Genomic DNA, 23,076 nt, shown 5'->3' with positions numbered 1-23,076 from the left:
CATGTTTTTTTCTTTTTTTATGGAATGTAGAAGCATGCAATGGAAGCAATCATAATCAACAAGCACCCTAATTATACTTATTTTGAGTTCTAAAAGCATGCAAAATAACAATTTATCAAGATTAGGGTTTTGGAACTTATAGCTTTGATGAATCCTCAAAATCCAATATGCTCTCATCGAATTTCAGCTTCAAATTAGCAGTAGACCATCCAGAGTGTTTTCTCTACTATTCTTAGCCTTGGATTTGAGTGGTGGAACTCAGATTTGAAGTCAATTGAATAAGGAATAAGAGAGGGTTCGAGAAGTAAAGGGAATGTCTGCAGTAATTTCCAAAATTCCTACAGTCTCTCCTTTTTCAAATTCAGAAATTCTGAGTTTTTATGTAACCATTACATGCATACACTAGGAGATTCAACTTAATGACAACTCAAATGGCAATGAGAAAGTGGATTAAGTGTTTGATCAAGGTAAAGCCACCAAGCAAGCTTAAAATTGTGGATTTTTCTACTAACTATATATTAATTTTCAATTTAATTCAAAATTAAACATATACCAAATTCAATTTGAAAATTGAAAATTAATTTGATTTTAATTAATTAAATAATAATTTAATATCAAACATTAAATTAACGAAACACCTAATTCATACATGAATTATATTCATGTAATTAATATTTAAATCAACATTTAAATATTTTAAACTCTCTAATTATGTTTAATTTTTTAAAAAAAATAAACGTTAATTATATCGAATATATTAATCCAAACCCTAATTTGAAATTGAACAATTCAAATTCAAACCCTAATTGAAAATTTGAACACTTCAAATTGTAATCTTTAAATTCAATTTGAACACTTCAAATTAAAATTTTAATTTTGACTTTAAACATTTCAAAATCACTCAATTTACTATTCCAAAGTATTCATATTTTACGAGCTAGTAGAGGGATCTTATGAACCTACAGATCATGAGCTTTAACGATTTGAGATTAATTGGCTAAACTCTTTAAACTGAATTAATCAATATTCGTTAACTACCGAGTCACTTCACTATAGCTCGATAGTTGTACTCTCCTCACTGTATATATATTTCTGTCCACTTGTTTTAACCATAATTAGTAAGTTAGTCTTTCATAGGTTGTTCATAATCACGGCTGGATCAAATGCTGTTTTTTTCCCGAAATTACATCTTGCTCCTTAAGTCCCACTGATCCTCTAATGAACAATTGGTTTGTGATCCAATTACTAAAACCGAGTCCCTCTCGGACCAATGAGAGGGTGGGGCCCCTTGTTCAAGACCCAGAGTCAGCACTTAAGGGAACAACCTCTCTACTATCCCTAAAAGCTGTCTCTTATACACATCTAGATGTGTATAAGAGACAGTTTTGGTTCTTAAGTCCCACTGATCCTCTAATGAACAATTGGTTTGTGATCCAATTACTAAACCGAGTCCCTCTCGGACCAATGAGAGGGTGGGGTCCTTTGATCAAGACCTAGATTCAGTACTTAAGAAAACAATCTCTCTTCTATCCCTAAATCGGGTAGGTGTGAATTCTGTTTTGCACCCTATATCCCCAGCTATCTACCCAGTCTTACCCTTGAAATGGAAAGCTTATTGAGTCAGCGCTGTTGAGTTAACCATCACCTATGCAAATCTAAGGATAATCCTGAATAAACAGGAGTTCATAGTTAGCTCAGGATTAAGGTCGAGTTACCTATGTCATCTATTTGAGACAGTCGGTCTTAAACAGTAAACAACGTTATAAAGTAAAAATGACCTATTTCATGGTCCGATCTTCTACAAACTCATTGCATAGGACGCCCCCACTTCTTATATCTTCACATGAATGAATCAGGATCACTTTGTTTATAGTACTTTACAAAGCGGGCCGCATCCAATAGTGTTACCAGAATAAGGTACTTAACCTTATTCATATACTATAGATTGTTTTGGCTATTTACTCGAACTTGATATATCTTTATGTCGCCACATAAAATTCAAGTATTCATATAATAGTCATAGATCTTGGATTTAGTCTTTACAAATGCAATTTACATATTCAACAACTTTATTGAATAAATGTCAATATTATCTTTTATTGATAATAGAAAATGTTTAACTTTACAAATTGTGAGTTTTAGGACATACAACCTAACAAGATACAAAGCAAGATTAGTTGCACAAGGTTTGTCACAAAGATCTGGTATTGATTATTAGGAGACATATTCTCCAGTGGTAGATGCAATTATACTAAGATATTTAATTGGTTTGATTGTATATGAAAGTTTGGATATGCATCTTATGGATGTAGTCACAACATATTTATATGGATCTCTTGATAATGATATTTATATGAGAAACTCAGAAAAATTTAAAGTACCTGAAACATATACATCAAATTTTCGAGAAGTGTATTCAATAAAGTTAGATCACTATATGGATTGAAACAATCAGGACGGATGTGGTACAATCGCCTGAGTGGATATTTATTGAAAGAATGATCAAAATAATCCAATACGTCTGTGTGTTTTTATAAAGAAAACATAATCAAGATTTGTTATTATAACTGTATATGTTGATAACTTGAATATAATTAGAACTCATTAAAAACTTTCAAAGGCAATAGAATATCTTAAGAAAGAATTTGAGATGAAAGATCTCGGAAAAACAAAATTTTTCTTTGGTTTGCAAATTGAGCATTTAGCATATAGAATATTTATTCATCAGTCAACTTATACAGGAAAATTTTGAAAAGATTTTATATGAACAAAGCACATCCATTAAATATTCCAATGGAAGTTCGTTCATTGGATATAAATAAAGATATATTTCAACCTCGAGACGAGAATGAAGAACTTCTTGGTATTGGAATACCATATCTTAGTGCAATTTGTGCACTTATGTATCTTGTTAATAATAGAAGACCAAATATTGTATTTTCAGTAAATTTATTAACTAGATATAGGTTTTCTCCTACAAAAAGACATTGTAATGGAATTAAGCATATACTCCGTTATCTCCGAGGAACAATTGACATGGATTTGTTTTATTCAAATAAATCAAATTTTGACCTAGTTGGTTATGCAGATTCTGGATATTTATTTGATCCACACAAAGCTAGATCTCAAATAAGTTATCTGTTCACATGTGGAGGAACTGTTATATCATGGCAATTGGTGAAACAGACCACAACAGCCACTTTCTCAAATCATGCTAACATTCTTGCAATTCACGATGCTAGTCAAGAATGTGTATGGCTAAGATCAATGACTCAGCACATTCGTGAAACATGTGGTTGTCTTCCAATAAAAAATCTTCCAACAATATTATACGAAGACAACAGAGCTTGCATAGTCCAAATCAAAGGAGAATATATTAAAAGAGATAGAACAAAGTATATTTTCATCAAAACTTTTCTACACTCATGATCTTGAAAAAAATGACGACATCACTGTACAACAAATTTGTTCGAAGGATAACCTGGCAGAATTATTTACAAAGTCATTACCAACTGCAACTTTTGAAAAATTGGTACACAACATTGGAATACGGCGACTCAAAGATCTTAAGTGATGTTTTCATGAGGGGAGTAAATATATTGTATTCTTTAAGAAGTATATATTATATGAAATATATAATCTTTTTCCTTCACTAAGGTTTTTCCCACTGGGTCTTACCTAAGATTTAACAAGACATATTTTATATATATATATGAGCATCTAAGAGGGAGTATTATAAATATTATAAAAATAAATAGATGTCCATTACTTAATGTCCTAAAAGTTATGTGTCATCAATCTTCATGAAGACCATATCCTACTCGTCATTTTACCTATAAATAGTGGCATTTGATGGATCTTAAAATCACACACATTGGTGAGAAATCCACTTCAAATTTCTACTAAATTTTCATAATTTTAATTATTTTATTTTATTATTATATTATATTTATATGATTATTATATTTATATATATTTCCTATATTCTTTATTATATTATATTTTATTTATATCTGTTGTGCTCTCAACCTTTTTATTCCAATTAGTTAAATAATTTTAGCTTTGAAAAGACACCGAAAAATATCGTCACAAAATATATATTCTCACAATTTATATAAAAGCAGTGCTATGCTAGTTCTGATAGAGATTAAATTAACTTTTGAAAAATCAAACACTAGGGCCCATTTTGTAACATTTTGTTTTTCTATTTTGATTTTTAAAATTTTTAAACCTATTTCCTCCCCGTTTTTTACCATAATTTACATTATTCTTAAATACAAGGATTGAATTCTATCTAGTCACCATTTTATTTTTTATTTTGATCTTTAAAAATTAAACTTATTTCCTCAATGATTTGCCTCTTTCTTAAATACAATGGTTGAATTAAGAGGTGGAAGTGGTGTTTATAGACTAAATTTTAAAAAACAAAAAAAACAAAATAGTTATCAAATGGGATAAAACTATCTCCAAAGTAGGACCTAAAATGTTGGGAAAAAACAACACCCGAAGTAAGTTGAAATTCTTGGAGATGTTCCATCTGCTCCAATTCTACAGAACCTAAGAAAGTGGTGAGAGTTTGGTTTCCACATAATAACTACTTTCTAACACAGGTGACCAACAAAAAGATAAACACATGATTTGTTTTAATATTTGTAAGTATCCAGAACAACTTACGTATACTTCGACCAATCTCATAAGACAATCTGTCCGACCCAAAAAAGTCTAGGATATTAAATCCTAGATACATGATCATCATGTATTGAACCTATCCCTTTTATTTACTATTAGGTCAACTCATGATGGTTAAAATCGTTATAAAATCCATATTAATAATATGGATTTTGAGAGAGAGAGAGAGAGGAATTATGATCAAAATTGTAGATTGTTCTGATACACCGAGGAAACAAATTTTACAGGAGAAGTGAAAATGACCAAAAGTAAAACACGCACACAACAACACTGCCATTACCTTCTTCTACATCTATCACACCTAACCAACAACCAACGCACAATATTGTATCTACACTACACACACACACACACACACACAAATTTCTTCCTTTTTTTTTTTTTTTTTCTTTTTTTGAGAAAGAAAGAGGGACAGACAAGATAGAGCAAAGAAGATGATACTAACCATTATTGTTCTTAACACAATAAAAAGTACACCATATGATGATTTCTCCTCTTTTCCCTTTCCTATCAACTCCCCTTCACATTTCCTTCTTCCTCCTTTCACCTTCTACAGCTTAACCTCCCGATCGAAAATCCAACTGAACGGAATGGTAGGACCTTCCTTCGCCCGCCCCTGAGCTCTTTCTTCTAGCTTTCTAATTCTTGCAGGTAACCCACACACATAATCCTGAGCCTTCTGCCCCTCGCCTGACAGTCCTGTCAGATTTTCCACCCTCCATCTCCCAACTAAAAACTCCAATATGTCTGCATAGTCTTTGGCTGTGTAAACCCCCAGCCTCTGTGCAACTGCCGAGAAGTGATCAAACAGGCTGTCGTCATGGCCATCGTACATCAGATGGGCAGGCATTGAGACTTTCTTCCTCATCATGTCTTCAAAGGCTATGACGGTTCCTTCAGGGTCTATCTCAAAGAGCTTTTCAACAATTTTTGTATATGCAGTCTCGTGTCGCTTCTCATCTGCGGCAATTGTTCCACATATTTGAGCCAACTTTATGTCTCCATGCTCTTTTGCTAGTCTGGCAGTGTTCCCATGGGAGATGAAGGTTGCTCTCTCTTGAAATGAGGTATATATAAATCCTAGGTAAGGATTATTTTCAGTCCTTGGGTCCTATAAACACAATCCATAAGAATTATACAAATAAATAAGGATTAAAGAAATTGAAAAATCTAACACATATCAGGATCAACAAAAAATGGAAAGGGCGAAAAATCTGTAAATTTATAGCACCTCCAAAGATAAGTACTTTAATACAAACTAATTTCACAATATAAACTAGTTGCATCAATCAATTGTGGTACATATGGGCATTTTGATATCCAGCAGAAGGAAATTCGGCTAAAAAAATCTTTCTAAAGAACATACTTCTCGGAAAATAAATTAAACTGGTTTATCAGTTACCATGCTGCAGATACTCCGAATAACGCAAGGAATAACTATAGCATACAAGAGGAGTGCGTGGGCAGTCATGCATTCATACGCCTTTTTGTGTATACTGTACTCTTATAATTCATGGGTTTCAAGGTTAAAAAAAATTCTGATGTAAAGCTATAAGGAAAAAGAAATTTTAATGGTTTTAGATGGATCTCACCATTCCTGATCCAATCAAATACTGAATTGTTTTCTCAATCTGCCTCATGTCCACTCGCCCAGATAGGTAAAGATATTTATTTAGTAGGTCACCGTGCCTGTTCTCTTCAGCAGTCCAAGCCCTTGTCCAAATTGCCCAAGAGGTGGGGCTAGCTCCTGTTTCATCCCTGACTCCGTCCAAGGTATTCAGCATTGTCTGGTAAGTAGGGAGGGCTTCTTCTGTAATCATGTCTCCAACTAAAACAACAAAATAATCATCAGGAATTTCCTTTGCCCTCTCTCTAAGCTCCATGACTTGCTCGTGAAATCCCTCAGATGCCGGGTCTGGCAAGAAATCCTGTGGTTGCCAACACCTCTCCACTGGTTTCAAATGAACCAAAATGTTCTCTTCAGCCCAATCCTCCAAAGATTTAAATATCTCTATCTTCTGGGGTGGCATCGAGTGAGTTACTTGAAGATGCACTTCCCTTGGAGGCATAAATGGTTTCTTAAGGGTCTCAACTTCCCTGGAATTTTACAAAACACACAATACAAACAAACAAACAAAGATTTTTCATCACTGCATAGGCAGATTATATAGTTCATAGTAGCTTTCTAGAACTTCTATACAATAAAGCGTTTCCTTAATGCAAACAAGGTGTTTCAGAATTAAAAAATTGTCCAGAGGCATTCTGTACAAAAGACCTGGTGAATTCAATAATGGGGAGAACAGAACTGCATAACACAATGGACACATCATACGTCATAAAGACATCAGGTATACATTTCCCATATGTCAACTTTTTACCAGGTAATTAGATGTTTAATTCTTCGAGTACTTCAAATGAATGATTGTTTTAAACAGTCATGACAAGTAAAGAATTGGATTACATTTAAGATTTACACCAGAAAAATATGGTTTCTTAAAGTCTTTAAACATATAAGCAGAGATAGTTCAGAATATGGAATAAATGAGCAGCGGAAGATCGGAATCCTCATAAATGAGCTGGAACATCAAGAGCCCACTGTGATGCCACATAATAAAGAAAAGCTATCAAGTTAAGACCGAAAAATTCCAAGGACAGACCTGCACCGAGAAGCCTCCAAAACAAGACAGAACATTGAACACAACACTGCCAAATACACCAAAGAATACCAAATGGACAGTCATGCAACCACATAATTAACTACAGTTCGAATTTACTGCCAAAGGAAAAAGAAAAGTGAACATCTAATTTCATTTTGAAGAATTACAACAGAATATGGAAGAAACCTGTTCGTACCAGCAGGAATGATCCACAATCATTCAGTCGAAGTGATATGTAATAGAAAACGAAGACAGAGACAGAAAACAAAAATAATACTACTAAGAAAGCTCCAAATTCATCGCCATTCAATACATTCTCCAATCGAATAAAAGAGATCAAACGCAATCGCCAAAAAATATAACCACATGAAGAAAATTCATGAAATTCCAATGGAACCACAACAACTAATTAAAAATCAAATTCCTGGAAGGAACCGCATCAAGAAGATAAAATGCGCGGAGAATCACAAAGGAGAGCAACACATAAGAGCAAAAAATCAACAGAACAAAACGCGCCAACCATGCAATTAAATAGCAATCCGAGGAGATAATAAATCTAATAAATTCATTTGCAACAAAACATCAATCGGCGTAATGGACGGAGACAACGAGATACAAAAGAACAAAACCACGAGTTAACAGAATGATAAGCAATGCAAAACAAGGAAACACAGAACCGAAAGATTCACAAAGATCTGAAAAGCATTAAAAGAAGAATGATGAAAAAGAAAAGGAAGTTACCTGGAGGTGGAGCGAAGAGTGGAGGCCATAACGAACTTAGGAGATCTGAGGCTTGCAAGCTGCGGCATCGCAAAGGACGGCAACTTAGGAGATTGAGAGGTTAGAGGATGGAATTTGAGCGCCATTTTCCGACTGGTTCCGTTATCAACCTTCAATATTCCGGCGAGTTCGACGGAAAAAACAGTTCCTGAAGGGAAAAGGAAGAAGAATAACGGCGTCGATGTTAAAATGGAAGAAGAAACCGAGGCCAGTTTACGTATGTGAATGAATGTGATGCTAAGACTACCTGCCGGTAATGGCTACTTTCAACCTCAATTCCTCTCTCTCTCTCTTCTCTCTGTTTCTCTCTCTACAAATGGGCTTTTGTGTGGCACAGACGAAAAAGGCCCAGCTTACCTTGTTCTGTAAAGTATATTGGAAAGTGCTATTTATTCAATAAATAAATAAATAAAATTAGACGTGTGACATTCTAATTGAAATTTAAAACAAAAACATGCATTAATTAAGTTAGTGCATGATGGAAATGGACATTATTGTGAAATTATTAAAACTATTTGTGTCATGTTTAAAAACCATCTTAATTTTAATCACATTAATTAAATTTAATTTTTAATTTTAAAATTCTAAACTTTTAAATGTAATTATCATATCACTCAATTTCATTTGAATGATTACAAATATGTTTTGGAATGATTTTTGAAATGATAGAAGTGATTTTAGACTTTTAAAGACGCTCTATTTTAATAGATTAAGAGTTAGATATGGAGGTCAACTTGAGCGTAGCTAAATTAACATAATGCTTATATTATCGATCTCGAGATCTGAGGTTCGATTCCTCTATCTCAGATTCATTCAATATTTTTGAGGTAAATATTTGAAAAGTTAATAGTAATCAAATGATTTTTTTCAAAAAAATAATTATCTAAAATTGTTTTTAAGAATTTTCTATAACCAAAACTGGTTAAAAATCAGTAAAACAAAATACTAAAAACAATAAAAGTGGTAATTTCGAGGCAGTTCAAATTCACCCATAACCATTAATATTTTGAATTTTCAGAAAGCAATTATTTATTTAAAAAAAAGTTCAAAGTTCCATTCCACATGTCGTATAGACTCCAAATACCTTTTTCAAAAGTAATTTAATTAACTTTTTAGAAAAAAAAAAGGTTTAATTAATACTTTTTATGACACATAAAAGAAGTCGGTATGAAAATCAATGACACATGTGCCATTAATTCAATAATAGGATATCGAGACGGAACTCAATTTCCAATTTTTCATTAAACAAAATCAATTTCCATTAAGTTTCTTTTTCTATTTATTATTAATTTCTAATTAAGATAAATGGAAAATTTTGTCCTTTTAAAATTTCAAGTTTGTGTCTATTTTGTCGTTAAATTTTAATAAGCAACTAATATATCAAACTTTTAATTTTGTATTTAGTCTATTTAATTTAACTTTTTAACTGTTTAATTTTCAAAATTTTGAAAAAAAATAGAATTATTTGATAACCACTCAAAATAGTTTTTAAGATAGTTTTAAAGTGTATCTTAAACATTCTTTTTATCAAATGAGATTAAATAAAAATGACTCTTTTGAAAAATATTTTTTTTCTCTAGTAAATCCAAATATATCTTAAATAAGCCTTTAAATTTATGTCTGATATAAATATGGATTTTTAATTTTGGTATCTATAGATGTTTAATCTATGTGCATTTTAAAAAATTCAAAGGCATATCGAGACACAAAATTAAAAGCTTGAGTATATAAATTTTTTTTTGGGTAAATTACAAAAACCACCCTTGAAGTATGATAGTAATTGCAACTACACCCTCAAACCTTCAATTGTGAAGATTGGACACACAAGCTTCTATCGGTGTTAAAATTGGACCTTTGAACTTACCATAGTTGTAGAATGTGCACCCACAAATGATAAAAATCGAACCTTCAAACTTATACAATTGTTAATTTTCTACTATGGGTATTCAAAAAACCCGATGACCCGAAAAAACCGATTAACCCAACCCAACCCGTGCGATTTGGGTTGGGTTATCAACTCATTTGAGGTTGAGTTGGGTTCAAATAAACGAAAATTTTATGGATTGAGTTGGTTCATGGATTCATCTAATATAACCAAATCAACCCGAATTTATTATTAACTTTAAAATATATTTTTCATTACATATAACACAATTATTTATACATATATTGATTTTAATTTTATTTAATTCCAATATTTTTTAATAATTTACTATTCAAACAACTCTTAAAAGTTAAAAGTAGTTTCTTTGCACCTTAGAAAGAAAATTTTCACTATATAAACTGAAATTGAGTTATTAATCTTAATTCAATATATGAAAATAATTAAATATGTTTTTTATATATTTACGCTGTGCTTCTTTTTAGAACAAAATTTTAAACAAATGACCTGATTAACCCGAACCAATTCAACCTAAAATATTTCATGATTAAGTTGGGTTGGGTTCATTTTTTAATAAGAGTTATTTGGGTTGAAGAAATTTACAACCCGAGCAATTGGGTTAGGTCTAAAAAGTCTTTCAACCCATTAACACCCCTAATTTCTATAATTATGTAATTTTGAGGGTCTAGTTTTAATACTTGAATAAGTTTGGTGGTCAATCTTTACAATTAAAGTTTGAACTTATAATTGCAACTACCACCATATTTTAGAAAGGGTTTCTGTCATTTATCTTTTTTATCTTTTATTTTTTTTTTAATTGAAGGAGAAAATTAGATACAAAATTGAAGGTTAGAAAAACATTATACATGTTTTTTTCTCTTGGGGAGGGAGAAAAAAAAATATTGAGAAAAGATTGAGAGTAATATATTGATCGATTTGAAAAAATAAATAAATATCATGGATTGTATTGAAAATTACTTAAAATAAAAGGATATAAGTGATAAATTTTGATAAATTTCCCAACGTTGAGTACACAGCTATTGAAAATGGAGAAGGCCCAATTCACATTGACACCCCTTAGCCTACAAAACTCCCAATTCAAGCCCAACACTATCATGCTTTGAAATCCAGAGTATTGAATATGGTTTGCTTAAATGTAATAATAGTAATAAATAATCACAATGATGATGATAATAATAAAAGTTTGAATTTTCGTTCAATTTCATTTCAATAATTTTAAAGTTTCATAAATAGTCATCTTGCACTATGAATTATTGATAAGAATATTGTATTTTATAAACTTTTATCAAATTATAGAAATTAAATTCTAACTTTTAAAATCATAGAAAATAAATTATAACTTTTTTCAAATTATATAACCATAACTGTAATAGATTATATTTGTCATTGTGTTATCCGTGTCAAAAAGCCACGTAAGGTTCACATCTATTTTAAAGCAGTATCCTACTAGTTTTTATGGTATATTTGGATTACATTTTTAATTGTTTAATTTTAAAAACAAGTCATTCTAAAAGAAAATTGAGTGTTTGACAACTACTTAAAATAACTTTTCAAGTGTATTTTAATCTATTTTTATAAAAAAATGTTTAAATAAAAATGGGTTTCTTTTAAAAATATCCTTTTCTTAAGCCAATCCAAACGGGTTCTTAGATTCTCCTAAAATCATATAAAATTTGTAATTGATATTTAGTTTTCAATTTTATATTTTAAAAATAATATTTATTTTATATACTTATCTATTTCTCACATAATCAAATCTGTTATCTATTTCCCATGAATTAAATGCATCAAATTTTTAAAAATATACCATATTGATTTTTTAAAATAAAATTATTTTCCTTAGTATTTAAAAATTAATCTATAACAAACAAATTTTATCATATTAAAAAATTATTTAAAATTTTAAAATTTTAAAATAAAAAAATATTTATTATAAATCTATTTTAGTTACTATATTTAAAATAAAATGTTTTTGTATTTATTTACCAAACACTTTAACCTACTTTTTTTAAATTTATGCTGGAATTTATCAAACACTATTTTTTGATTGATAAATTTTAAAATAAAAAATGTTTATTATAAATCTATTGTATTGATTTTTTTTCCGTTCACCACTAACTATCACGATATAAATGATTTTTTATCAATATTTTGCCAATATCTCTCATATTCTCGACGTTTTTCTTCTCTTTCTATTAGGGTAGGAAAAATTTCCCGCGAACAAGGAATCCCTAGTTTGGTCGAGGATAAGAGTCAAATCAAGAATCTCTTTAGGGTCTTCCTTCGGGGACGAGGCGGGGACAATGAGGGTATCCTCGCCCCAATCCCGACCCCGACTCCAATTAGATATTTAACTTTGTGAAAAATACTCCTGTTGGTCCCTGAGTTTTTAAGCATACGTGTGTTTGGTTCCTAGTGTTTCATATTGACCAATTTAATCTTTGGATTTTCATTAATAAGTTTAAAAGTCCCTCAACTAATAAATTGATTGAATGTAAACATAAAATTAATTAAAAATATGATGTGGTAAAATGACTAGTAAAAAAATATTGTTTTTAAACCTCTTTTCCCATCCTCTTCTTTCTTCAACTTCTCTCTCTTTTCTCTTTCTCTCTTGTCCTCTCCTCCATTTTTCAATTAAAGAGCTGGTTTATGGAAATTTACTGGATAGCTGAATGTTTATTCATACGTTAAAAACTTCTGTCACAAGAGGCTATGACTGACTGTACAAACTGATGGTTCCAAATAATGGAAAAGAAACTCATTCAAATAGTATAGTTTTGTTAAGAGTTGGTAGGATATATTCTTCAGATATCTGGTTATCAAAATGAATTTGCTAGTAAAAACTTTGATTACAATAAACCTTTTCATTTGATATGTTCAAGCCAGTCCAACATTGCATAATCATTACTTTTCAAGTAATACTGGAAGATTTCATTTTCATTTTTCACCGACCAGATTGTTATTAAAACCTCAAACTTCTGCTTCTGATCTATGCCAAGAGATCTCTCTACCTGATATCGATTAATTAACTACGTTGTATCAAGATTGTTCTTCTTAAACGATAAGAGAGAAGTGAGCAAATTTTACCATCTTCTTCGATTGGAAAAAAAAAATGACAGACAAAGAGAGGTGGAGATGGAGAAGAGAGGACAAGAAAAGAGGAGAAAGGAGAGAATAAGATAGGAGAGAGAAGTGGAAAAAATAAGAAGAAGAGAAGGGAGAGAAGTGGGAATGATTAAAAAATAATATTTTTTTCAAGTCATCTTGCCATATCCTATTTTTAATTAATTTTATATTCAATTTAATAAATTTATTAGTTGAGGGACCTTTTAAATTATTCTTGAAAATTCAGAAACTAAATTGTCCAACTTGAAATATTAGGGACTAAATACTCCTATTCTAAAAAATTCATGACCAAACACACTTATTCTTAAAAACTCAGTGATCAAAAGATATTTTTCCCTTGAACTTTTTACATTTAGTCAAATTTTTAACTTAGCCCAATCTAGCCTAAGTAAAGTGTCCAAGCCCAAACCCAACTCTAATTTATCTATATTAGGTATTAATAGGGAAATCCTCGCATGGATCAACAAGGGAAATGGAGAATGGGACCTTGTGAAGACTCGTTTCCCTGACGGGGAACCTCCTCCCCCCACCCGCCTCCACTCTATAAAGTTGCTACATGAGTTTCTGGATTAGGGTAAGAATTTTGGATCTTAAATTCAAACGCGAATCATAATAAAACTCTTTGTCTTGACCTCACGTTACAAATCTTTATATCGACAATCAATAACAAGTTACTGATTGTCTACAATAATAATAAAAAAAATTTGATCATGATTAAATGATGTATTTGTTTCTAATAACAAATCTATTAATTGAATTCATTAACAAATTAAATAATTTTTTAATTCCTTTCTTATATGGTCAAATTAGTAAAGAAGTAATAAGAAACAAAATTGAATAACACAAATAAACAATTTTGAAATTAGGAGACACAAAAATACTAAATATGTACACTTTTCTTACACAATCACAATGCACACGTTGATAAATTTAAAGCCTCAACGACATAAAAGACATTTTCCTATACCAACAATAAATTACTTGACGATGACATGTTGGAAAGAAATTAAGACACACTTGCCCAAGAAAAAATATATGTTTTTAAGAAAATAGATAGTCGAGAAGGAGTGACTTCAGATGATTAACTTTTATATTGCTAATATATACTATATGTCATTTAAACGACGTTGGTTTTGAATGTGTAAGTCACTACAAGAAATAATGGATACAATAGCTAATAAAAATGCTAAAAGCCTTTTTCGATGGTCCAGTTCATGTTATTAAAAATCTGAGACTTTTTATAGCTTTTTTGTAGAGTTATAATAGATGCTATAATAGAGTATGGAGATATAACATGTATACATGGCTATGAAAACATTCGATAGTATTAGTCATTAAAGGCTATCTTTAACATATAATAGTTTGCTCTCAATTCTATCTTTATTATATAATAGTCTTTTTTTAATGCTTTATTTGACATATGATAACCTTTTTTTTAAGGCTTTTATATTATATATATATATAGAGAGAGCTTTAATCTTATGTTATAACAAACAACATTGAAATTATGTTCATTTACATTACAAACACTTGTTTTAAGTTAAAAAACATATGAAATAATTCACAATGTATGCATTAAATATAATAACGTTTTTTCATTATTGAAATTTAGTAATCAATTTACATAGAAACTAAAAAAATTATCCAATAATACAAAAAATATATCAAATGTAATTTTCAACCATACAAGGTTCAAAAATACAAAATTCATCAAATTTTGAGGATTATAGTATCATGGAATCGAGCTTTCATCTTTGATCTTCATCTACCTACATAAAAGGTGAATTAGCATCAGATTGGGTCCCAAAATCACAATTGAATGTCAAAACTATATAAAAAGTACATAATTGTCATTTTGACTCTCAAAATAACCTAAAAATATATGGTTCATTAATAATCGACAAAGTTACATAAACACAATTATTAAACCTTTAATTACCTCTAAATTCATGAGCCTATCATTCATTTTAGCTATTCTCAACGTAACAAATATATATAAGCATTGGTCAAGAAGGATAAGTTGACATTAAACTTCATAGATCATTGAAATAATAAATGCCACTAATTAGGCAATAATAATAAATATGTTCTAATAATAGATTGAAATCAACAATAGAGCAGAGTGTAACTTGTTTACCCATTAAGAAAAAAGCAAAAAATAAGCATGACTAACATGCTAAAATAATACTTTCCTACATGTGGTTCATTGGCAAAAAGATTTCAGTCTTGTCTATAGTCACGAACCTACAAATAATACTCATGGTAAAAACAAAGTAATAAACAATCGAAGGCGAGAAGAGAAATAGTGTAGAATAAGAGAGAAGAAAAAGAAAATGTTATCAAAAGAATAAGAAAGCGATAATTCAAAATGTTCTAAAAGATGTTTTAAACTAAAATTTGAGCATTTATATGTTATTACCTGCTTTAAAAGTCTCTCCTGTTCGAATCGGTCGAACATCGAGTGGGGGAGCATTGAGTGGATTTTGTTTTGCGGCAGATCTGGGCGAACATCGAATTCTTCATAGTGGGGGAGTTTGGATCGAATCAAGACTTGGATCGAGTTCTGGACCGGATCGAGTCCTTCATAATGGGCATCGAGAATCGATTTCTGGATCAGATCGAGGAGTGAGTTCTGGATTGAATTGAGTTCTTCACAGTGGGGATCGAGGATCGAGTTCTAACATAAAATTTTTAGACTAAAGTTACATAATCATCAACCATTAGAGGAAACAAAACCCAATACATAATTGAATTCCATTTAGCTAGCTCAATCTCCTTCAAGTGCAGAAACTATAATCGAACAACAACCAAACACAAACAGTAATCAATTGCCAATTGAAAAACGCAAAAAGGAAAATCCAAAATCAAATAAAAAAGAAAATGAAAATGGATTTAAGGATGAGTAAAGAGAGGAAAATCACATTCACCAAAGTTGTTGCAATCGACGGAGACGATGGAAAATCAATCGACAATGGTGGAATGCAGGCGCACATTTTAGGGCATCGTGTGGAGTTGAGAATGATAAAGAGAGGAATGAGAACGATATGGGTTTCAAGTGCTGAAACTTGTGATTTGAGAAAATAAGGGTTGAGATTTTAGAGAAAGAAGATTGAGATTTTGTGTGGAGAGATGAAGAAAGGAAATAAGAGAAATAGAGAAAAAGAAAATATAGATTTTGTGTGTTTGAAGAAGGGGTGAAGCACGTGCCACCCCCAAAATTTTGAGTGTTTGGACGAATAACTATGCACCCCAAAATTTGATTTTTAACATTTTTTCCCTTTTTTTTAAGAGTTTTTATAGCCTATTTTTAAAAAGACCATGAACTATAATGAATCATATTTGAATTTAATGCGGTTGTTTTAAAGAAAATTTCCTAATCACGATATGGGAGTCATATGTTCACTTGACTGATCCTTGAATCTTCCCTTTGAAATTTTCGTTGTCGTCATCACCGGCCACCGCCGTCCACCGACGGCCAAAGGCCGACCCTTTTCTCAGCCGGATTCGGAAAATGCAGAATATTCTAAGCGTGCAATTTGGACTTTATTTTCCACACGTGATTCAAATCCTTTTATTTATTTATTATTTTTTGGTTAGTTTTCTGTGGAAACCGTCAATTCAACTAAAAGTTGGGTTCCTTCCTTCGTTAAAGACCCACTTCCAAGGAAAATCTAACGAAGTAACCAATTTTATTTTCCTCTTTCCCTAACTTCCAATTTTACTTTCTTCTAACTTCTTCTTTTTGTTTATTTAAACCCCAATTTCCCCCCTTTTTCTCATTCATCCACTTTCATTTCACATCCTTTTTCCAATCTAAACATAATGGATCCCATTGCTCTGGGTCAGCTTGCCACCGGCCTGAGCGTACTCGCCGGTGCCGTGGTGGTGAAGTCCGTCATCGACCAGAAACTACCGATGCCTGGGACGATGCCGAGGTGTCCGACATGTAATGGGTCGGGACGGGTCACGTGCCTATGTGCCCGGTGGTCGGATGGAGACGTTGGGTGCCGATCATGTTCCGGGTCGGGTCGGATGTCGTGTAGAAGTTGCGGTGGCGGTGGGAGAGGACGACCGATTACCATACAATTATCGACTAGCCAACTCAACCGTCAATTTTGAAAGATTCTTGTTGATATTTGAACTTCAATACAGTTGCTATACTTGTTTTGATGATTCAAACAAGTCAAATATTTGTAAAGCATGAGACAAAGTTCATTATTTGTTATAATAATATTACAGTGATTTGTTACGAGTTCTTGCTTTGGGATTTTGGTTGTTTTATTTTTATTTTTATTTTTTTTTGAATATTACATCACATCAGGCTTGGAAATGTTAACAACTATCAACCAGAGAAGATACTGAGTGATTTAAAATGTGAAAATTGGATTTTTTTTAAATAATGTTTTTTAAATAAATAAAGACAAAAATAGAGTTGGGGGAAAGTATTTCAAAAAATAGGTGTTTAAATCGTGTATCGGATATACGATAAGGCCTAAATCGTGTACCGGATACACGATTCCCTAGCCACCTGGCACGCCTAATCTGGCGTGGCAGTCATGCACTAAGGAAATTGTGCCCTAAGTCATATACCGGTGAAGACATCTAGTTGACTGTTAGCCCTCTTATAAGACAATTCGGGATACGACAAATGATACCTTCGTTGTCCTTTACACTCCCAGAACTACACCAGATCGATTTAAGGGGTAAGTATGACCAAGACTGGCGTCGAATCCATGCAGAGTATTTATCCTACTGGCATGGACGACGTGATCATTGTGCACAGAGAGAATTAACAGATGGGCCTGCTGTATCAGACGACTACTTTCCCTGGTACAATTTGATCACAAGGCGATTTATCTCACCAGACGACACTTACTATTACTGCATGATAAGATATTTCAAATTAGACATTTTCCATATATAAAATATGAATATTGTTTAATATTTTTTTTTTATCCAGAATTGGGTTCAATGTGTCAGCAAACATTGATGAACGTAGAAAATATTATTCAACAAACAAGACGACTCAATGTTGCTGACACCGATCGAAGACGTATTCGTCGTAGACGAGTGCGACAACGGGGTGAACCTAATTTAGAAGGACACGAAGACAACCCCATAAGGAGTAAGGGCCAGGGGGTCGTTTTTAAGTCCCACATTGTATCATTTTCAAATTCCAAAGCTCAAAATAACTAATTGTAAATATTATTTAATATTAACAGAGTCAAAAGTACAAATTTTATGTTCATTGAGTTATACTAATTTTAGCATTGTTTGTCCAATACATAAATTATAACATTTGGATTACAAATTTTTCATTCATGGATTTTAGTTTTGTAAGCCAAATATAATTTTGTGTTTTACTTAAACTAGTCATTTGAAATAATAGAAGTACAAAAGTATTCAAAACTCATCTCAAAGATAGATTCAAATATTTACAAATTTCAAGCTTGTAAATTATGCAAACCTTCTAAAACTCATTCTTCTAAATAATACAAACATAAATCATAAGAATCTAAGGGCTTCCCAATTCAAAAGTAATTTTTATACTTTAAACAAAAAAAAAATTATAAGCGAACTCGTGTATCGGGTACACAAATTTGCTTGACCGGTCAACCAGTCAGCTGACGTGGTCAGCTGACTGGATTAAATGGACTCGTGTACCTGGTACACGAGTATGCCACATGGAAATCATGTATCGGGTACACGATTTCACTACCCTAAATCTGTCAATACTTTTCCAAAACACCTATTTTTTAAAATATTTCTCCCAATTCTATTTTTGTCATTATTTATTAAAAAAATATATTGTTTAAAAAAAAATCTAAAAATTACATTTAAAAGTGTAAAAGTTAAATATTGAATTAATTTAATCTAGTGTTTAGAATTTCATTATAAGTTACATGTTGTAAAGAGATTGTAAGGAAATAAACACCATCTTCAAAAACTAAAACTAAAACTAAAATATCAAATAGTTGTCGTTCGTGAAGTCTAAATAAATTTATTCAACTAGATTTGTTTGGTTGGGTTGATTTTTCATGGGCATTGGATTATTTATACCCTATTCGATAACAATTTTGATTTTAATTTTATGTTTTTAAAAATTTTGCTAGCTTTTCTCAATTTCTCTATTTTGGTTTTCAATTATAAAGAAATACTCAAATTCTTAATCAATTTTTTTTTAATAATAATTGGTTATTATAGTCCTAAGTTATATTATGGTTGAGTTATAATAGTTTGGGTTTGAGTATGGATTATTTTAGTTCGTTATAAATAGGGATTTTAAAATAGTGTTATTGTAGCCAATTGGAAAATACAAAATAATATTTACTGTATAGCAAGAGTTGGTAATTATTGTAACAACCCGAATTTCAGGAAAATTTAAGTTAATTATCTAAAATTATTGAGTTTAATTTTTTTTTCATTTGAAAAATTGGGATTAAATTGAAATAATTGAAAAAATTCTATTAGTTAAATTGAATTTAATTGATTAGATATTCTAAATATTGAAAATATTGAATTTTGCTTCTTTTTTATTTTGGATTTTAGGGCCAACTTAAAAAGAAAATTAAGAGATAATTAATTTAATGCGGTTTTGAATTGGTTTAAATATTTGGAAGATTTAATTTGTATCAAAAAGTATACCTTTAATTTTGGTTTTTGAAGCCTAAATTAAGATAATTTGAAAAATTAATTGATTTATAAATTTAATAGAATCACTGGAGATTTAAAAAAATAAAAGAATTGAGATTTTTTTCGAAATTAAATGAGAGTGAAAAGAGGCAAAAAAATTAGGGAGAAAGTACTTCGGTTTTTTAGCTTTCACAAAATTGTCAATTTCCGGAGTTTGAACCATTGGATCGTGCTCAAATTTGATCAGTTTGTTCGAGACATATAGAGTTTTATTTTGAACGGTTGGATCATTGTCTGAAGCTTTGGTTTGTTCGTAATCTAAAATCTGTAAAACTAGAAATTTTCTTCTCTCTCACTCGCAAGACCCTCACTACTAGTTGCTAGCCTAAACAATTTATGTCGTTCGACAGCAATATCCACGGCCTATCTATGGTAGCCATGAGGCGATGTACCATTAGCCGCTACTTGCCTAATCTTTGTCAGAATCTTGAGAAAAACCTTGGGCAAGACAGTACGTCTTTTGATTTCTTTTCATCATAAAAAACCGATGTAGTTGTTTGAGCCACGGGCCATCACTGGATGCATAGCCTGATCCCGTTAATGGGACATTCCTTAATTTATGTTTTTCAGGAAATGATAGGAACGGACCGGCGGGTGACGAGAGAAACCTGTGATCATGCCATATGGGACATGTAAATCGCTTCCGCTCGTTTCAAGTTTTCAAGCTATTTAAAAGTTTTGGTTTGAAACTCAATGTTGGTCAAAATTTTATATGTTTAAGATTTTTTTTCTTCATTATTTTAGGGCCCCGAACAAAGGTTTTACTTATTTGTTATTTATTTTGGAAAACTGTCTTTATTATTTTAATAAAATTTAATCTCCTCAATGGTCAAAATATTTTGAATGTAAAGGTGTAATTATGAGTAACGACCCTTATCAGAGTACTCAAAAATGTCAGGTCGTTACAATTATGGTCTTAGGATAGTTCTTGGCCCGAACACACCCTTAGACTTTGTTTTTGGAAACATAACTACATAAGTAAAAAGTGAATAATAAAGTATACAAACTTATGGTGAAAGTAGTTGTTATAGCTTAATTTTAAAAAATAAATGTCAAATAGTTATCAAACAACGTCATTGAATTAGTAGCGAAGTTTTAGATGTTGAAGAATCTATTCATTCCTCAGTCCATTCCAAAATCCATAAGAATTATCCAAAGCCCCTTTACTATATAAAATTATTTCTCATCTTCTCTCATTACTGTTATAAATTAGAACATGCTTAATTTAAACTCAACAACATAATCATACTAAATGAACTCTCAATTATCAAGGGGAGTGGATTAATTGATTTCACAATAGATTAAGATTTAGCTAATGATTATGCAACAGAACACAAGGATTAATAGATCTTCAAAGAAGAAGATACCAACCAAGAAAAAAAAAAACTAAAATTTGTGGGATTTAAGGAAGCAAAACTGTAGATTTAACGCCTACAAATCATAGCATTATCATTCAATCAAATGACTTCACTACACAAATCTATACCAAATACCAAAAGATTAAAAGCTGAGTTTGGTAAGATAACACTAATAATTAACAAACAAATCTTGAAAAGAGAGAAAAAAAAAGAGTGCAATTTGAGCATGAGACATGTCTTACTTTCTGTTGTTGCAGCCATGTGGGCAATCATGCATGAGATTGAAGAGTAGACTTTTCATTGAGGACTTTTCACAAACACCTTGAAAGCATTTTAAGGCATTAGATATGTGTATGGATTGGAAAAGTGGAGCAACCAGTTGGCATCCATTTGGGGACAGAAATGAGCCAAGTTTTCTTTGGGGAGAAGCAAAAGAAAAAAGGAATGGGAGAGGAAAACAGAGGGTTGGATTGGATTATTGGATTTGGATCTGAAATGAACATGATGAGATTATGGGATCTTATGAAAACTGGAAATGGTTTGTAGTGACAATTTTGGTGGTTATTATTACCAAAAGATACTAAAATTCACAGTAGCAATTTGGAAGCCATAAGACAAAGCAAAGGGGATTTGGTGTTGGTCCCTAAAGGAAAATTATTAGGTCTCTTTCTCTTTGTGTGAATCTTTCTTTTGGTTCGGATTTGGCAGCGGCTTTTTCATTATTGATTGTTCACATGGCTGGTTGCGCGCTACGGGGCAACGGGGTTACTGGCACTGCGTTTTGCAATCCACTATTATCATAGCTTTAACTCGTCACAAAGTCGCTCACAATTTTATATTTTAAACAGTATTTTGGGTAGAGATATCTATTTTCTCAAAATGGAATTTCTCCATTCAGGCAGAAAATAATAGAGGGACCAGGAAAAAGAATCTAGTACTACCGTAATACCAATTCCTTTCATTCATTATTTATTTATTTTGTGGATCCTACGGCTGTACATCGGTCGGTCGATCCCAAAACCGACAAAAAAAAGAGAGTGAAATTTGCTCGACCATTGGTCGGGTCGGTCTGTTGGTTTGGTTTTTTCTTTTCCTTTTTTTCTTTTTTTTTTAAAGAGGAGTCAAGGTGAATGAAAAGATAATTGATAATGTGTTATTGTTAGATTAATAAAATTAGCAACATTTTTAATTTTAAATCAATCATTTTTTTATGAAAAATTTTAAATAAATCTTGGTTTGAAAATTAGGCAACATAAAAAATAATAATAAACCAATAATAAAATAGTAGGCTTGGGCTTGGGTTGGTAGTAATGGACATGCTTTTATATATNAATATATATATATATATCAGTCAGTTGGTCTTCAAATTTTTTTCAGGAAAACAAAAAACCAACCAACCGACTCCTAGCCCCGATCGACCAACCTTATTTTGGTCGATTTTGAACAGTCGGATTGGTTTGATGTACACCCCTAGTGGATTCCACTTAATTTTTAAATGTTACCATTGTGGCAAATACTAGAAATTTTTTCAGAGGGACAGAGAGCGATGAATGAAAGATATAGCCCATCTATCTTATAAATATTATGACTTTTTTTTTTTAATTTTTCTAATGTGAGGTCTTCAACCTACCTTCTATTCAAATTTTGCCAATTCATACCGACTAAATTTTTACATAATGTAGTGTAAATAATCTCTATAAACTCACTAATTTTAATTATATCAAGATTTGAACGATTTCCTTAAGGTAAAAATTAAATTTTGAGTAACTTTATCAAAATTTATAATTTTATAAAAATTAGCTAATATATATGTATCTTTCTTCAAAATTATATCAATTTCAAACTATATTACGTTTTTGTTATATGA

General features: G+C 31.2%; 2 protein-coding genes across 4 annotated transcripts; both read right to left on the bottom strand.

Moving 5' to 3' along the window:
- Positions 1–4,860: 4,860 nt before the first annotated feature.
- On the bottom strand, positions 4,861–8,490 carry LOC120075646 (acyl-[acyl-carrier-protein] desaturase, chloroplastic). 2 transcript variants are annotated; one of them, XM_039029230.1, is made up of 4 exons: positions 8,374–8,490; positions 8,088–8,274; positions 6,282–6,786; positions 4,861–5,800 (listed from the first exon to the last, which is right to left on the bottom strand). In XM_039029230.1, the coding sequence occupies exons 2-4, from the start codon at positions 8,210–8,212 to the stop codon at positions 5,240–5,242; spliced, it is 1,191 nt and encodes a 396-aa protein (XP_038885158.1). In that variant the 5' UTR covers positions 8,213–8,274; positions 8,374–8,490; the 3' UTR covers positions 4,861–5,239. The 2 variants fall into 2 exon arrangements, with proteins under 2 accessions (XP_038885158.1, XP_038885157.1); XM_039029229.1 differs by lacking the exon at positions 8,374–8,490 and having other exon boundaries at positions 8,088–8,367.
- A 6,333-nt stretch (positions 8,491–14,823) lies between these two features.
- LOC120076852 lies at positions 14,824–16,417 on the bottom strand. 2 transcript variants are annotated; one of them, XM_039030798.1, is made up of 3 exons: positions 16,080–16,417; positions 15,578–15,835; positions 14,824–14,927 (listed from the first exon to the last, which is right to left on the bottom strand). In XM_039030798.1, exons 1-3 carry the CDS (start codon positions 16,149–16,151, stop codon positions 14,907–14,909), a joined length of 351 nt encoding a protein of 116 aa, XP_038886726.1. In that variant the 5' UTR covers positions 16,152–16,417; the 3' UTR covers positions 14,824–14,906. The 2 variants fall into 2 exon arrangements, with proteins under 2 accessions (XP_038886726.1, XP_038886727.1); XM_039030799.1 differs by having other exon boundaries at positions 16,086–16,417.
- Positions 16,418–23,076: the final 6,659 nt, after the last annotated feature.

Source organism: Benincasa hispida, chromosome 4, assembly GCF_009727055.1.
Source record: "Benincasa hispida cultivar B227 chromosome 4, ASM972705v1, whole genome shotgun sequence".
Lineage (NCBI taxonomy): Eukaryota > Viridiplantae > Streptophyta > Magnoliopsida > Cucurbitales > Cucurbitaceae > Benincasa > Benincasa hispida.
The sequence above is the reverse complement of the archived record's forward strand: the minus strand, read 5'-3'. Positions and strand labels throughout refer to the sequence as shown.